We start from the raw sequence: 18268 nt of genomic DNA, 5'->3' as shown, positions 1-18268 counted from the left end.
AAGTCGGACACTTAATCGACTGAGCCGCCCAGGTGCCCTTGATCTTAAGTTCGTCTTTAAGATCATATACAAATGTTTGAATTTCTTAATGGGTAAAAACTGATAATGCCACCATCTCAAATAATAATATGGCTAAAATTTCATTTGGCCATGTGCTGTACTGTAAAATTAAGAACTGAGGGATATTAATCATTCCATTTAGGGACTTTGCACTGAAGTCAATAGTTAAAATTTGCCTCCCCCTTTTACCTTTAGCCAACATGTATCATCACCAAAATATACACACCTGACAATATAGTCATAAAAAATAATGATCTTTATTTAAATTTGATTCAATTCTGCAGTCCACTGCTGCCCTTAATATTCTATACTCAGCAATAAATTTAGTGTCAAAAAGGCTAGTTTAAAAATAAATTTTTTTTCAAGCAATAGAGGCTAGCAGTTGTTTTATCTTTACATCTTATCAGATGTAGAACCAGAAGTATCATATACACACGCATTTTTTTTGTGTGTGAAGAACTGTAGTTTTATCCTTTTAGTTATTAATATGTCATTAATCTGGCCTCCATAGCAACTGTAGAGATAGCGGTATTTAATCAGGACAAGAGTCATTTATTTTTAGAATTTGCCTGGGGTAAAGGACCAAGTAAGTAGTGGGTCAGCAGAATTTTTGAGTGAAGAATGCAGGATAAGTGTAAAATAACTATCACACAGCAGGGGAAGAAAGAAGCATTGTAAGCTGTAGTGTAGAAATTCTGAAAGCCTTTGGAGTAGATGGAACTTTGTGAACAACAAAAATAAAAGTGCAATCTCTATTTTGCAAATGAAACCCATTGTTGTATAGTGTAGGAACAACCAGAAAGAAGTATTTTTTTAAAAAAATATTAATTTTATGGGAGTTAGTTATACAGTTACGTAGTTTAAAAAGTCAGAAGGTTGGGTGCTTGGGTGGCTCAGTGGGTTAAGTGTCTGACTTTGGCTTAGGTCATGAATCTCACAGTTTGTGAGTTTGAGCCCTGCATTGGGCTCCATGCTGACAGTGCAGAGATTGCTTGGGATTCTGTCTCCCTCCCTCTCTCTCTGTCCCCCTGACCCAAATAAATAAATAAACTAAAAAAAACCCACTAAGATTACACAAGCCTTATTAGGAACAAGAATTTCCTATCTCCTACTTCCTATTTCTCATTTCCCAGAGGAAAGTATTTTCAACTCTTACAGCTATTTCTGTAGATATTTGACTTCAGACCTCCAAATAACATGTTCCTTTGATTATTTCAGTTTTCAGTCTTCTCTCTTGGCCTCCCCATGGAGGATGATAATTTAGTTCTCTTCTACTGCGTATTAACCACACAGTCAAGTTTTTCCTTGCAGCCATCCTTTCCAATGGTTGTGTGAACATTTTTGGTTAGCTCAGTATTCAGTGTCTGTATCATTATTGCCTTCTAAATGCTGTTTGTAGTTGGGCCATATAGGCTAATACAATGACATTTCCTTTCTTGTTCTAGTTTTCCTTGTGTTAAAAAAAAAAAAGTCTGTTTTTGATTGTTTGCTTAGTTTCCTATGAACTTATAACTAAATCACCTGTCAACTCTATTTGAAGCCCCTTGAGATGTTCTGTTTGGTTATTATCTATGCAGTTTGCCCAGCTGTCAGTCTGGATTCTTTCTCCTCCCCCCCCCCCCCACAACCCCACCTCATCTCTCATTGCCTCCTTGTCTCTCTCTCTGACTAGATCCCTATGTGTTCACCTTTCTTGGCTTTTGCTCTTGGTTTGGTGGAACACAGCCTCCAGGAGTTTTCTCAGAAAGGGTGGATGAAAGCTAAAGCTTGATACCTTTCATGACTGAAAATGTGTTCATTCTACCCTTATACATTATTATGGCATTCTAGGTTGCAAATAATGTTCTCTCAAGATTTGGAGGATTGTCTTCTAAATTTCACTGTTGCTACTAGGAAGCTTGAATTGATTTGGATTCTTGATCTGTTGTTTGTTAACTGTTATTTTATTTTCCTGAAAAAATTTAGAATTTTCTCCCAATGTTTTAATATTTTAAAAATTATTTTATTTTTTTATTTAAAAATTTTTAATGTTTATTTGTTTTTGAGAGAGTGAGAGATAGACAGAACACGAGTGGGAGAGGGGCAGAGAGAGAGGGAGACACAGAATCCAAAGCAGGCTCCAAGCTGTCAGCACAGAGCCCGGCACGGGCTTCATGTCATGAGCCATGAGATCGTGACCTGAGCCGAAGCTGGACACTTCACTAACTGAGCTATCCAGGCACCCCTAGAATTGTATTATTTTGATGTTCAACCCAGGCTTCCTGGATCAAAACTTTACTTTTCTTATCCCTTTTCTCCTATTTGCCACCTGTCTTTTATTCATTTATATGTGTGTGTGTGTGTGTGTGTGTGTGTGTGTGTGTATGTATTTATTTATTAATTAAAGTTAGTTAATATAAAGTGTAGTCTTGGCTTCAGGAGTAGAACCCAGCGATTCATTCTTAATATGACACCCAGTGCTCATCCTAAAAAATGCCCTTCACCGTCCATCGTCCACTTAACTCATCCCCCCACCTACCTCCCCTCCAGCAGCCCTCAGTTTGTTCTCCATATTTAAGGGTCTTTTATAGTTTGTCTCCCTCTCTGTTTTTATCTTGTTTTTCCTTCCCTTCCCCTGTGTTCACTTGCTGAGTTTCTCAAATTCCTAATATAAGTGAAATCATATGATATCTGTCTTTCTCTGACTAATTTTGCTTAGCATTATACATTCTAATTCCATCCACATTTTTGCAAATGGCAAGCTTTCATTCTTTTTCATCACTGAGTAGTATTCCACATTTTCTTAATCCATTCATTAAGACATTTGGGCTCTTTCCATAATTTGACTATTGTTGATAGTGCTACTATGTACATCGGGGTGCATGTGCCCCTTGGAATCAGCATTAAAAATTTTTTAAAAAATGTTTATTTATTTTTGAGAGAGCGCGTGAGTGGGGAAGGAGCAAAGGGAGATGGAGACACAGAATCTGAAGCAGGCTCCAACCTGTGGAGCTCAAACCCACAAGCTGTGAGATCATGACCTGAGCCAAAGTCGGACGCTTAACTGACTGAGCCACCCAGGTGCCCCTCAGATCAGCATTTTTGTATCCTTTGAGTAAATTCCTAGTAGTGCAATTGCTGGGTTGTAGGGTAGTTCTATTTTTAATTTTTTGAGGAACTTACAGAGTGATTGTACAAGTTTGCATTCCCTCCAGCAGTGCAAAAGTCTTCCTCTTTCTCCATACTTCGCCAATCTCCGTTGTTTCCTGAGTTAATTTTAGCCATTCTGACAGTACCACCTGTCATTTTAAAAGAAACTTATTTAGATATTCCTTTGACTACTCCCCAGATTTCTGTTAAGTTTTGGTTTCTAATTTCTGCTACCATATTTTCCATTTGCAGCACATGGCATATCTTGCTTCACTTTCATGATGTAACATCTCTTTTTTTTTTAGAAAAAAGTTTATTTATTTATTTTTGAGAGTGGAGTGAGCAGGGGAGGAGCAGAGAGAAAGGGGGAGAGAGAATCCCAAGCAGGTTCTGTGCTGAGCCAAAACCAAGAGTTGGATGCTTACCCGATTGAGTCACCCAGGTGCTCTGAAAATATGTTTTATTACTGGTAAAACTTATGGGAAAATATGGATTTAGATTTGTTGCCAAGAGGGCCTATTTGCTATTATTTCTCCCCTAATATGTGCCCTCTGCAAGCAGACATACCCTAAAAAAGGAGGGAAGAAAAGGCTGGGTCCAGCATGACATTTTTGTTTTTAGACTCACCAGTCCAACAAGTTACTCCTTTTCCTTTGGGGCAGGTGAGGGGAGAGGGGTAAATGAAGGTCCATTGAGAGATGAGGAGCGTCACTCTATTAGAGGTTGCTCCAGTTGGACACCTGAGCCCGGGGAAAAGTTCCCTCTAACTCAGTTATGCTACCTGCACCGTTTCTGGTTCTCTGAATTGACTTCTGTCGCCACCCTCTGAGCTGCTCTCTGCCATTCTTAGAGTGATTGCAAGAACATGTTGCGATAGTGAGACGTCACACACAGAAGACACTGGGAATCAGATGGTGGCAGACGCCATGGGACATCACAAGGTCTTTGGCAAGGAGAGAAAAATAGAGCAGAATGATGACAGTCCGTCCAGAAACTTCAGATCACATCACCATCCCCCTTCTGGAAATTTAACAATTTGACCCTAAAACTTAGTATTTATATATTTAACTGTACTTAAATACAGCACAAATCATCTTTTTTTTTTTAATGTTTTATTTATTTTTTTTTTAGGAGAGAGAGAGAGAGGCAGCGTGAGCAGGGGAGGGTAAGAGAGAGAGGGAGTCACAGACTGAAACAGGCTCCAGGCTCTGAGCTGGCAGTCAGCACAGAGCCCGACGCGGGGCCCGAACCCACGAACCGCGAGATCATGACTTAAGCGAAAGTCGGACGCTTAACTGACTAAGCCACCCAGGCGCCCCAGCAGCACAAATCATCTTAATTGACCTTTATTTAAGCAGCATATAGGATTAGCTGAAGCTCTCTTTTTCTCTATACACTTTGTTGACCGTTGGTCAATGCTGGTAGTTGTGTACTTCTCCTCAGTATGCCTACACTCTTCTCACACTTGTCCACATCCTTTCCAAGAGTTGTTGTCAAATCTGTTTATACCACTTATACTTATTATAAGTATGTGATTTAATTAGTTATTATATAAACTGATGAAACATGAGTAAGAAGAGAAAGCTACTTTAGTGAAAACTATTTTAAACCTTCTGACAGATTGTATAAAGGCAAATTGCTAAAAATAGTTGCTTTTGAGTTAAGCATGAATGAAATAGCCGTAAGAGATTAGGGAACAGCCTACAGGTCTAGAAGGATTCTGCCTTCTCTCTGCTCTGCTGGTGTCTGTAAGTGCTTGTCCCAACTTAAACGGATGATAATGTACATTATGGATTTGTTTTATGCAGGAAAAAACAAATATCCTGCCCATGAACTTGGAAGTTAAGATTTCCTTTTTGAGGGGCGCCTGGGTGGCTCAGTTGGTTAAGTGGCTGACTTTGGCTCAGGTCATGATCTCGTGGTTCGAGCCTCGCATCCAGCTCTGTGCTGACAGCTCAGAGCCTGGAACCTGCTTCAGACTCTGTGTCTCCCCCTCTCTCTGCTCCTCCGCCACTCCTGCTCTGTCACTGTCTCTCAAAATTAAATAAACATTAAAATTTTTTTTAAAAAATCCTTTTTGAGAGTTTAACTACATGGTCAATACAAAATGGATGAGATCTAAAATAATCAAAATCGGGGTACCTGGGTGGCTCAGTTGTTGGGCATCTGACATCGGCTCAGGTCATGATCTCAACATTCTTGGGTTTGAGCCCTGCATCAGGCTCGTTGCTGTTGGGTGTAGAGTCCTCTTTGGGATCCTCTGTCTCCATCTCTCTCTGCCCCTCCCTTGTTTGTGCTCTCTCTCTCTCAAAAATAAATAAACCTAAAAAAAAAAAAAATCAAATGCTTAGATAGACACACTGCTGCCGTGGGTACTTTTGCCCAGCCCAAGCAGGTACTGACATTTTAAAGAAAGAATGTGTCTGTCAGAGGGTTTGGTCTTGGTGGTGATGGGAATAGGGAGAAGGAGATAGATAGGCCAGGACTGTAGAAATAGACAAAGGAGAGATAGAGGGGCAAATGTTGGGCAGAGCCCATCCAGGACTTGGGGAAGCTTGTGCTCCGGCCTGAGGTCACAGCCTGCTTGGTCCTGGGCCAGGTATAGCACTCATATGGATTCTTAGGGTTACCAAGGCCTGATGCCTTTGGGTGCCTGAATCTTCCAACTGACCTCCTCGATTCTGATTTCATCCTCACTAACATTCTACTGCTTACAATCTGGCTTCTCAGTGTGCCAAGCATGTGCTAACACAAATGTGTTCATCACCACTCTGGTTATCACTGAAATTAAGTAATCTGCATCTCAGGGTATCTAAACACACCTGAGTTAGGGGGCACCTGGATGGCTCAGTTGGTTAAGTGTCTGACTTCGGCTCAGGTCATGATCTCATGGTTCGCGGGTTCAAGCCCCACACTGGGCTCTGTGCTGACAGCTCAGAGCCTGGAGCCTGCTTCAGATTCTGTGTTCCTCCCCCCTCCCCCACTCCTGTCCGCTAGCACTCTGTCTTTCTCAAAAATGAATAAACATTTTAAAAATTTAAAAAAAACCTCGAAACATCTAAGTTAGGTTATTAGGACTCTGCTTCCCAGCAATGACTCTATTCTTTAAGTGCTGACAGCATCAGGTTCTATATGCAGGCGTTTAGAGCCAGGCTCCAGACTATGGTCAGTTGACAGAAAGCTGCTGGTGGACAGGCAGCTAGAGGCTCCCGGGCCTTCTGCAGATGCCCACTCTTGGAATCTGCGCTCTTCAAACTTGTCAAGCCCTGGCCTTCTGGCTTCTCTGCAGGACTCTGTGGCTCTTTGGTCATTTCTAGAATTGAATCAGAGCTAAAACAAGAGTCTAGGTCATAATGAGTGATGAAGAGTTTCTTTGAAAGCTTCCTTGCTAAGGCACCTTGGAATTTGACTATTTATTCCAAATATATAACAATGTTTCTAGGCACAGACAACACCTACCTCTGCAGGTATAGACCTTTAGGAGTTTTGTACTGTTAAAACTTGTTCTCCAGAGCTTTTAGGCTGTACATCGAGCCTGTTTGTGGTAAGAAATGTCAGAGTCGTGATGGAACACTTTGAGTTAACATGCACAGTGCACAGAATATCAAGTGCATAACCCTTCACGTAGGTTTGTTTTACGTCTTTCAGCAGCCATGCTTTTACGAAGAACGTATCCATCGCGGAGGGCTGCATGCATGGTGATAACTTGGTTACAGCCCCCCAGGCCTCTGCAGGCTTCCTCTTTCCAGATATGCAACAAAACACAGTGGCCTGGGTCATGGGGAACAGGAGCCATCAATGATGATCAAATTAGCTGGATAATGGCCAGGTACCCACTTCACTCTAGGTGGCAGGAAACAATGCTCTGGAGCTGTTTAAAGCTTCCCAAAATTGGCGAGTGTGGGTATAAGCCTGAAGTCCTGTTAACTATTTCCTATATATGTTGAGACAGCTTGAGAAAAATGTTTCAAAATTCAGACAGCAGAAAGCTTACACCACTCACTGCATCCTCTGATTTGCCAAATGACTGTTCTCCTTCAAACCATTCAGTTTGCCTCTCCAGGAAAATGTATTTTCCATGATGTTAAGTACAAAAAGCAGTTGACACACTTCACTGGTTTATATTGGGCAAATCTGATGATACATTTGAAGTATTTTTAAAACATTTTATTATGAAATAATTTTATATTTTTGAAAAAGATATAAGAAAGTATAAAGAACGTTTGTACAGCCTTCACCCAAATTGTGATCAATTGTTAACATTTCGCTACAAATGCTTTCATTCCAAATCTCTCCCCTCCTCCTTCTCCTCCTACCCTTCTTCAAACACACACACACACACACACACACACACACACACACACGCACACACAATGATCTTTTTATGGACCATTTGAAAGTAGGGCCATCATGCTCCCTTACCCCTAAATACTTGTCTGTGTTTCCTAAGAAAAGGGCATTCACTTATGTAACTGGAGTATAAATATGAAAAGCAAAAACTTTAACACAGATACAACACTGCTATCTAATTTACAGACTTACTCAAATTTCTCCAGTTGTCTCAGTAATGCCCTTTATAGCAAACTTTTTTATTATTATTTTTTTAAAGATCCAGAATCACACATGGTATTTAATTTTCTGCTCCTCAAAGTCTTTTTAGTTTAGAACATTTCCTCAGGCTGTCTTTGTTTCCGTGAAACCGATCGTGTTCATGAGCACAGGACAACTATTCTATAGACTGTCCCTCAAGTTGGGTTTTTGGCCTCTCTCCTGATTATATTCATGTTGCCCATTTGACATTTTGGGTCCCGGGTGTAGGCTCATGAATGTGTTCCCATGGTTGGTGATGTTGGCTTCCATCACTTGGCTACGCAGGCGATGACTCGCTTTCTCCACTGTAAAGTTACTATTTGTTCCCTTTGTAATTAGCAAGTCACTGGTGAGGAGATGCATTAAGGTCTATGTTAGGATGCTGTCCCCTGCCCTGGTTTCCACGTCCTCACTCTCCTCTGGGAAGGGGCGTTTCACGCATGCTGTTTGTTCCTCCTTCCCCAGTGGTGATCATGTGTGCAAGCAGCGACACCATCCGGGGCATCATGCTGGCAGCGCACAAGCACGGGATGACCAGTGGAGACTACGCCTTCTTCAACATCGAGCTCTTCAACAGCTCCTCCTACGGTAACTGCCTTTCCCCTCTCCCCTCCCTCGAAGGTGTCAAAACGAGGTCACAAGAGTTTGAATTACGTCCATAGATTCAAAGGATCCATAGATCCTTTGAATCCATAAAAAGGATTTTAGAAATTTGTGATATGAACACTCCCAGGACTTCTTGTAAGTTCTCCCACTTTCTTCTCTGAGAACTCAGCAAGCAGGTACCTCATACTGGTGATGGCAACAGACTTGTTTGGGAGCAAGGATAGCTCTCTCCAGCCCTCCAGATGGTCATAAATCTCAGCCCTAAAGACCCCTCCTCAATGTGTTTCCAACTGCAGGTTGTTACCACGATTGACTATTGGAATAATGTTAGTGAGATTTGGGCATAATTTTTGATAGTATAGACTAGACTATATCAACATAATAAAATATGCCAAAGTGTATCACACATTGCACGTGTATTATTTCATAAAACTTTTATTTTGGTAATATAATTGTATGTGTGTGTTTGTTTATGCATGTTACACATATGTTTGTAATGGGTTATAGCGTGAAAATAAAACAACTGTTACTGTAAATTGAAGTAAATCGTTTGAAAGCTACTGCTCCCAGGCCCTCTTCCTTCCAGATTACTGCCCATTAAGCTTCTCTTTTGTAGAAGTTTGAGATCCACCAACACATATGATTGAAAGAAGAATATAATTAAAAAAATTTTTTAAACATTTGTGTACTTTTGAAAGATACAGAGAGACAGAGTGGGCAGGGGAGGGAGAGAGAGGGAGAGAGAGAGGGAGACACAGAATCCGAAGCAAGCTCCAGGTTCTGAGTTGTCAGCACAGAGCCCGATGCGGGGCTCAAACCCACAAGCCGTGAGATCATGACCTGAGCCCAAGTTGGGCGCTCAACTGACTGAACCACCCAGGTGCCCCAAAAGAATATAATTTCTTAAAATGGATGTGGGGAAGTTCCCAGTGTTCCTGTGCTGAAGGGTGTTTAAGAAACCCATGAAGATCGCAGGTACAACACATTTCCTCCATATGTGATTAGGGCTCTCTCTGAAGGGGACAGCATAGGGCAATGGGACATTTTCTCAAGTACTGCACCTTGGCTGCTCGAAGCTGAGCAATTAGAGGGAATCGTAAGTGTGCTTATTGCAAATGGCTTGTATATGCTGAACTCTACTTCCCAGTTCTTGCTATTGAGATACAGTTAGATGGGATATAAACCCCGAAGCATCCCGCTCAGTTTCCTGCTCTGATACCCTGGCTTATTCAAGCAACCCAAGCAATAGAGCATTGCACATAATCAGATAATAAAACACAGTTCTCACAGGGATAAACAAAAGTAGCTTCTGCTTCCTGTAGTGGATAAGATTGGAGATTTGAGGCTTGAAGGATAAACATCCATTTTTCCCCCTCCTTACTGCCACCTTTGTCTTTCTCCTTCTCTTTGCATAAGCAAAGTGGTGCTTTTACTTTTTGACCACAGATCAACATGTAATTATGTTATTGGCTATAGCATTGAGTTCACTGAGATAGTGGTAGACTGGTGAAAAATGAAAAACATCCTGAGTTTTGTAAGTTGGTAACACATAGTATTTGTTTGGAGAAAATGATGTGAATGCACATTATAAAGGGCCAGTGCAATGCAAATATAAAGAACTAGAATTTCTTGCATCTACAGGTAAAGCTTGTATTACTTTTCCTTGCTAATGATAATACATGAATATTACAGAAAATCTGAGAAACATAGAAAATCATAGGGAAGAAAATAAGTTACTATAATACTGCCACCCAGCTAAACATATATTGATATTATGTAGAAGTATGTATGTCTTGCTTATTTGATAAAAAAACAGGGGCACCTGGGTGGCTCAGTTGGTTAGGCTTCCGACTTCAGCTCAGGGCATGATTTCTCAGTTCATGAGTTTGAGGCCTGCATCGGGCTCTGTGCTGACAGCTCAGAGCCTAGAGCCTGCTTTGGATTCTGTGTCTCCCTCTCTCTCTGCCCCTCCCCCGCTCACACTCTGTCTCTCTCTCAAAAGTGAATAAACACTGGGGCGCCTGGGTGGCTTAGTTGGTTAAACGTCCGACTTTTGCTTGGGTCATGATCTCGCGGTTCGTGGGTTGGAGCCCCGCGTCGGGCTCTGTGCTGACTGCCAGCTCAGAGCCTGGAGCCTGTTTCAGTCTGTGACTCCCTCTGTCTCTGATCCTCCCCTGCTCACGCTGTCTCTCTCTCTCTCCTAGAAATAAATAAAACATTTTTAAAACAAAAGTGAATAAACATTAACAGTATTTAAAAAAATTTAAAAAACATATTTACAGAAATATTTTCCAATAAAATGGTGATACTATTTCAAGTGTGGCTACATTGTATTTTATAATGCTGATATGCCATCTTTATGTAAATAGTCTGTCATTTTTCCGTATTTACGCTGTTCTTAGCTTTTTACTCTTAGGAACAATGCTATATTGAGTGGCACATGCACATACACGTAGTTATACATCTATATGATCTGTAGGATAAGTTTCCTGAAGTAGAATTTCTGGGTAGAAAGTTCTCAGTTTTGATAGATAATGCCAAGTTGACTTCTAAAGAGATTTACCACTTTATGCTTTTGCAACAAACTATGAGTTTGTCTGTTTTTCTGCATCCTTACATCATCTAACTTTAAAAGTTTTTGTATATTTGAATTTCTTTTTATGTTCACAAGCAAAGGTTTGCAGTTTCTTTATTTATATTCTGTACCTTTCTTGTTGAGTTCATTCTTAGATATTATGTTTTCTGATTGTTATTATGATGGTGGTCTTTTCCCATTACATTTTGTAATTGTAGTTGTTATGTAGATAATCTATGAGCTTTTATTTACTTATTTTGCAAGAATTCCACATATTAAATCTTCTGTTCCGGTAGTTTTTATATCATTTTCATATAGCAACAAGAGTTTTTCCTTCATTTTGACAGTTGAATATCTTATTTTTCTTTTCTTATTGCATTGGCAGGAACCTCCAGAATATTATATTAACAATGGTGACACATAAATTTTTGACTATTTGAATTGAAGTAGATGTTAAAGTATCCTTTCATTTCTAGTTTATTGAGTGTGGTTTTAAAAATTGGAAATGAGCAGCGAATGTTATCAAATACACTTGACATATACTTTTAATAAATTTCCTAATATTGAGCCATTGTAGTATCTTGGAATTAAGTACACTTTGTCATGATGACTTTTTTAGGTGCACTGCTGATTTTAAGTTTTTAGAATCTTACTTAGGATTTTTAAGTCTATATTCGTGAGTGAGATTGGACAGTAGTTTTCTTGCCTTGAGATGGTATTGCCAGATTTTAATATCAGGTTTATATTAGCTTTATAAAATTAATTGGGACACTTTCCATTGTTTTTGTGCTCTAGAACAGTTTATATACCATAAGAATATTCCTTGAAAGATGGAAACAATTCAACTCTGTATCTGGACCTAACTTCTTTTTAGAGGTAATTTTTGAAAAACTTAAAAAAATAATTTTGTAATAATTTTAGACTTACAGAAAACTTGCAAAAATAATATACAGAGTTCACGTATATCTTTTACCCAGATTTCTCTAATGTTAACAACTTAAATAACCATAGTGCAATTATCAAAATAAGAATATTAACATTGGCACAATACTACTAACTAAACTATACAAGTCTTATTTGAAATTTACTACCTTTCCTCCTAATGATCTTTTTCTGTTCCAGGATCCAATCCATTTAGTGGTTATATCTCCTTAATCTTTACCAATCTGTGATATTTTCTTAATCTTTGTCACTTATGACCTGACACTTTTGATGAGTTTGTTATTTTGTAGAATGTCTCCCAGTTTGGATTCATCTGTTGTTTTCACATGGTAAGACTGAGTTTATATTTGTTTGGCAAGAATACTACAAAAGTGATACTGTGTCCTTCTCATTGCATTATATCAGTGTATGATCAGTGTATAATTTTGGGTCAACTTTTTAAAACATATTTTTCCATGAATTCAGTTTTTCTGCTTCTTGAAAACTTAATTGCAGAGTTATACAGTGTACCCTATACAACCTACAAAGTGTCCTCGGTATTTCTGACTAGGTTCCCTTTCTTTTTTACCTGATGGTTGTCAGGTTTTGGGCTCTGGCATCAGTCTCTCTGAGGGGCTGTGCTCTTGGCAAATTGATGCAACCCTGCCCTCCCCCACAAGTCTTGGTTTCTTCTAATGATAATAATAGTACTTATCTCATGGCTTCACATAAATAAGGTAATGTATGTGAGATACATAGCAAACTTCTTGAAACATAATGAATGTTTAATAAATATTAGCTTTATTATTAGTCTTAGTTTACTTTGATGATTATAGTTACTCAAAAAATGGTAAGTTCATACATTTTTCTTGCTATAGCTTTATAGATAAGTTTAGGCCATACATTCTGTTAACAAATTAACCAGCTTTTATCTAAAACAGCCTAAGAATGTATGTAGGTACATTAGGAGTTACTTCCCACCTATATGGATTTAAACAAATGTAGAGCTTTATCCTCTCACCTGTCCAGAGGTGGGCAGTCAAGAACAGAGATGGTGGTTCCTTAGTGTCATCAAGGATGGACATTTCTGTTTCCTGGCTCCCTTAATCTTAGTGAGCAGTGTGCATCCTCAAGATCACAAGATGGTGGCTAGGACTCCAGAGATTGTGTCTTCGATCTAGGCAGGATGAAGGGGGAAAGAGACCATCTCAGTTGATTCAATTCTGTTTGAAGGTCTCTCTGGAAACCCCTCTCATTAGCTTCTGCTTGTATATTATTTGCTACTCCTAGTTGTGAGGGATGCCAGGAAATGTTTGCTTTCAGCTGGGCTCATCAGTTTAGCTGGGCTCATCCCCAAATCAGTTTAGGAATCTGTTACTAAGGGAGAAAGAAGAATGGATGGAGGGAAACAAATGTCCATGTTGGCCACAGACCCTGAGCCCTTTCCTCCTTAGAGTAGAAGAAGTAAACAGAATCTTATGGCAGGCAGGGGGACCTGGAACAAGGTGCTGGTGTTCATCATCAGTAAAGGGGTCTTCTTTGAGATTTTTGTGCCCAAAGAATCAAATATATGTTCAGGAAAAGTTTTTCAACATCCTCCCCTCCCTATGCTTCCTGACACCAAACTCTATACCAGTTCCAGCAAAAGGCTCTCTTTTAAGTAATATTTAACTTGCTATTGGATTAAAAACCATATGGATAGTGTGTCCATATTTATTGATTACTGGATTATTTGGTCTTGATGAGTACTTAAAAAATGTCAGATTTTCCCACATTATATTGTTACAGGAATTCAGAATATATTATGGGGGGGGATCCAAGTGATGGAAAATAAGACTGAAAGGATAGGTTTAACAAAATCTATGGAGAAGATGATATATCTTTCTTTGTAGAGTTTTAATAGCATCTCTTGGCATTCTTATTTATTGGCATTATCTTCTTTGGATATATGTTAGGTGGCAAGTTATTTGGGTGATCCTGTCCAGGACTGTTAAGATTACTGTAGAGTGTTCTTAGTGACTAAAATGAGCAAATCAGAGAACTCTAGATGCTGGCGAGGATGTGGAGAAACGGGCACCCTCCTACACTGTTGGTGGGAATGGAAACTGGTACAGCCCCTCTGGAAAACAGTGTGGAGGTTCCTCAGGAAATTAACAATAGNGATACAGGGGTGCTGATGCACAGGGGCACATGGACCCCAATGTTCATAGCAGCACTCTCCACAATAGCCAAAACATGGAAAGAGCCTAAGTGTCCATCAATGGATGAATGGATCCAGAAGATGTGGTTTATCTATACCATGGAATACTACATGGCAATGAGAAACAATGAAATCTGGCCATGTGTAGCAACATGGATAGACTTTGAGGGTGTTATGCTGAGTGAAGTAAGTCAGGCAGAGAAGGACAAATATATGTTTGCACGTATAGGAGGATTAGGAGGAACTTGACGGAGGAACAAGGGGGAGAAGAAGGGCGGAAATGGTGGGGGAAAGGGAGAGAGGCAAACCATGAGACACTCTTGAATGCTGACAAAAACTGAGGATTGATGGATGTTGGGGGGGAGGGAGGGATGGGCATGGTGGAGGACACTTGTGGGGATGAGCACTGAGTGTTATGTGGAAACTAATTTGACAATAAACTATTTGTAAAAAAAATATAAAAAAAATAAAACTTGGGGAAAAAAGGCAAAAAAAAAAAAAAGAAATACATTAATAGGGAACCTATTGGTCTATGTTCTACCAAGTGACAAAAGGAAAAAAAAAAAAGATTACTGTAGAGTGTTCTTGACTTCCTGATGAACTCAGAGGACACTAATTAAGGTGAAGGTGGAAGTAAAGTAGATCTAGGTGATGCACATAAATGGCCTTGCTGAAAGTGGAAAAATGGCAAAAATATTGAGAAGAGATTAAGCCTATTATGTTTTGCTATAAAAATAATATATGCCCATTAAAGTCAGTTTGTGACAATGAGAAAAGAAAAAGAATTCTCATATAATCTTTGAACTGTAGCATTTAGACACTTCCACTTTGATCTTTCTTTTGTATTGCTTTGTTTTTAACATTTTTGTTGTCCCATTGCATGTTGTGTTCTGAAGCTTGGATCACCCCCCAAACTCTGATGAAATGAACATAGAGCAGGTGTGGCACGGCACCAGTGTTTGGAGTCTGGCTTGCATTTCAATCGCTAGTGTTGTTGATCAGTGAAGTGACTTCGGATACCTTATTTCCTTGACCCTCAGTTTCCTTGTCTGTAAGGCGGCACTCATACTTAGATCTTCTTCATGGAGTTTTTATGAAGAGTAAAGAATGGAATGCTACAGGCAATGCCATTCACAATGGAATCACCCAGTAAGTGGTGCTGTTATTACTGATGGGGGCAAAACTGGACCAGCCTAGCTCATGGCAAGCGTGTAACACCTAGACGTTCAGAGAGGGTGAAGTGAGGCAAGGTCAAGAGCCTAGAGCTATACAGCCAGCCCAGGTGAACTCCAGGCATTCATTTCTCGGACATATTCTGTGGTGCCTCAGCTAGTTATCCCAGTGCGGGTACCTTTTGCCAGCACCAGCTCCCTGGCCACAGGAATGTTGAGTGCAGGGCTTGGTGGTGAGCAGGTTACTTCCTATTTCACAAATATTCTGTGCCCTTACTCTAAACACTAGCTTGGGACTCCACGATGTTTATAATAAAACAAAGCAAATTCACTTCCCTCATTCCTGAAAAAACTGCAAAGAATCATCTTTCCTGTCTTACTTTTTACTAGCAGCCTTCATTTTTATCTTCTTTATCCCTTGCTCAGGACCACTGAAGTATGTGACATTCAGCACTCTGAAAGTGCCATCACCAATGACCTCACTACCGAAGCCACTGGCTTACCTCAGAACAAGCCTCTCTGCCTCTAAAGCAGTGCTGTCCAGTAGAACTTTCTGTGATGCTGCCTGTGTTCTGTTCTAGGCTGCCCATTACAGTAGCTACTAGCCACCTGGCTATTGAGCACCTGAAATGTGGCAAGTGTGACCGAGGAACCGAATTTTAAATTTTATTTAATTTTAATTAATTTAAATGTAAATGGTCACACATGTGGATGGTGGCTGCTGTATTAGGCAGCACAGCTCTAGAGAATTCTGTATTGTTTCCACCCATTTCTTTTTGGAAACCCTGTTTTTCTTTCTTCCTTTTTAAATACAATTTATTGTTAAATTGGCTTCCATTACAACACCCAGTGCTCATCCCAACAAGTGCCCTTCTCAATGTCCATCACCCACTTTCCTCTCTGCCCACCCCCAACCCTGTTTCTCTTAGTTTTCGTGGCACAGCATTCTTTCGTTCTCTGTTAGTGCCTCTGTGTCTCCGCTTCCTCCTGCCCACTGGAAACAGCATCCACAAAGTGTCTGTGCTCAACCCTTCTTCCTTCTCTTATCCAATGCAGTCACTCCCTCTTTCACTTGAAGCCACCTGGAAATGGCATCCAGCACTCTCTCTAGCACTCACTCCTCTTTCTGGCTTCAGACCACTCTTTTCGACTCCAGCCTGGTGTTGTCACTTGGGCATTCTGTAGTTAGTCACCTTAGGTCGACCATGACCCTAACTGAAATCATTGCCATTTCCACGTCATTTCCCTCCTCCTCCATCTGGCTCTGCTCTTTCCTTTAATAACATCCCGTTTTCCTTTCCTCTTTGGCGTCATCAGTGACGTGCCTCCCTTTCTGTTGTCCCTCACTCCCTAACTCTTGAGAGTCTTGAGATTCCTCTTGCACTGTCCTCTGTTTTCATTCTCAAGGACTCTCCCTGTTATGATTGTAAAAGCAGTAACTATTTATTATTTATAATTTACTAGATTCAGAAAAATGCAAAACGAAGAAAAGAGAATTTGCCTGTAATTCTAATTACCCGAAGAGCCATGTTTAGTTTTTCGGTGTGTGACTTCCCATGACAGCCTCTCGTAACCTCTTGCCTGGATGACTGTGGCTGTGAACCCTCAGCGTCTCCCCATTCTAATCCACTGCTACTTCCCAAGGCATGATTCTGATCATGTCATTCTTCCGTTACACTCGTAAATCTCCAGAGGCACCCAGTTGTCTACTGAATTAAATTTGTCCTCGCTGATGGGGCATCATGCCAAGCCAACTCTGCTTTTCCAGTGTTCGACAGCCTGGGTGTGGGAAATGTTACGGACACATTACAGTAAGAAATGCCCACAAAAGCCAGAAGTTACAGTATCGATTATGGTTGTGACTAGAGAATTATTTAGTTTGGCTCAGATTTATTTAAGCATTATTGTTTCCATTTTTTTTCCTGGAAGACAAAACTCCAAAGTTATTCCTCTTTGGATTGTGGTAGACAGATTTCTTATATTGGATTTCACTTCTTTCAGAAAAGAGTGTTTTCCTATTTCATAACTGAGATAGTTACTGTTTCCAGTTATATATGTATTTTCTAATTCCACAGCATAAAACCCTTTAGGGTTAAGTATTTTCTTTCTTATGCACCTGGAGAATACTTTTTCCCAGAGCTGTGAAACTCTGACCCTCTTTGCCTACAAACATCACTCCTGTTGAGTCTTGATATCTCAATCAATTATAAATGAATCAATAAATATTGATTGCATGCTTATAAGAAATGGGTTCCTCCGTGGGATGAAGAATGTTCTGAACATTCTTAGAATTGGGGGTCTTCCTGGCAAATGGATTTGGCTCCTTAACAAAGGCTGTGTTGCCTGTGTCTTGAGTACCCGGCTGGGTCCCCTGTCTGGTGGCAGTAGCTGGGGGCAGCTCACTGGCTATGGGCATAGCTGCTGTACATGCTGTAGCCTCCTTGGTGTTTGTGGGAGATTTCATATGAAGGAGGAGGACTTGTCAAGCTTTGTTTGGTGGCCTGAAATTTAATCTGTGCTCATTGAGAGCGGATCTGGTTCTTAATGAATTCTATCCTCGGCCGTGTCTTATTTATCTTATAACAGCTCCCTGGCACATAGTAAGCAATTAATAAATGGTTGCTATTATTAGGATTATGATTACACAGATGCCCCCATGAACAAATTCTTTGTCTCTGCCTTTTCTCATGCTCTAGCCTGAGGCTCCCAGCTGCCCACTGGATGTCATACACATTTGCACCTTTGCCTGGGTCACAACCTCTGCCAAGCATGCCTTTCCATCCTGCTTTCCTTCTTTTAAAATCCTATTCACACATTTGGGACCAGTTGATGCCTCCTCCACCCTCCTCCCTTGAAACCTTCCCCCTTAGGAGTGCGGGAGCTCCTTGCCTCTTCCTCTACACCCTGCCTCCTGCCATAGTAAGCTAGCTGTTACCCTGTAGTAGCTTCAGTTATTTACATGACCATCTCGGAGTTCCTCTTTTTTTTTGAGAGTGAGAGAGAGGGAGAGAGAGT

General features: G+C 40.4%; 1 protein-coding gene across 3 annotated transcripts in view; it reads left to right on the top strand.

The window, feature by feature from the left end:
• NPR3 (natriuretic peptide receptor 3) overlaps nt 1–18268 on the top strand; it is a 71457-nt gene that overhangs the window by 4524 nt on the left and 48665 nt on the right. For 2 of the 3 annotated variants that reach the window (XM_039223224.1, XM_039223223.1), the window contains exon 2: nt 8245–8367. In XM_039223224.1, the coding sequence (XP_039079155.1) occupies nt 8245–8367 (123 nt within the window). Of the gene's footprint in view, nt 1–5300; nt 5347–8244; nt 8368–18268 lie in introns of those variants that run through there. The other variant, XM_039223226.1, reaches the window with a different exon arrangement.

Source organism: Hyaena hyaena, unplaced genomic scaffold (genome assembly GCF_003009895.1).
Source record: "Hyaena hyaena isolate Hyena2069 unplaced genomic scaffold, ASM300989v1 scaffold_1296, whole genome shotgun sequence".
Taxonomy (NCBI): domain Eukaryota; kingdom Metazoa; phylum Chordata; class Mammalia; order Carnivora; family Hyaenidae; genus Hyaena; species Hyaena hyaena.
The sequence above is the reverse complement of the archived record's forward strand: the minus strand, read 5'-3'. Positions and strand labels throughout refer to the sequence as shown.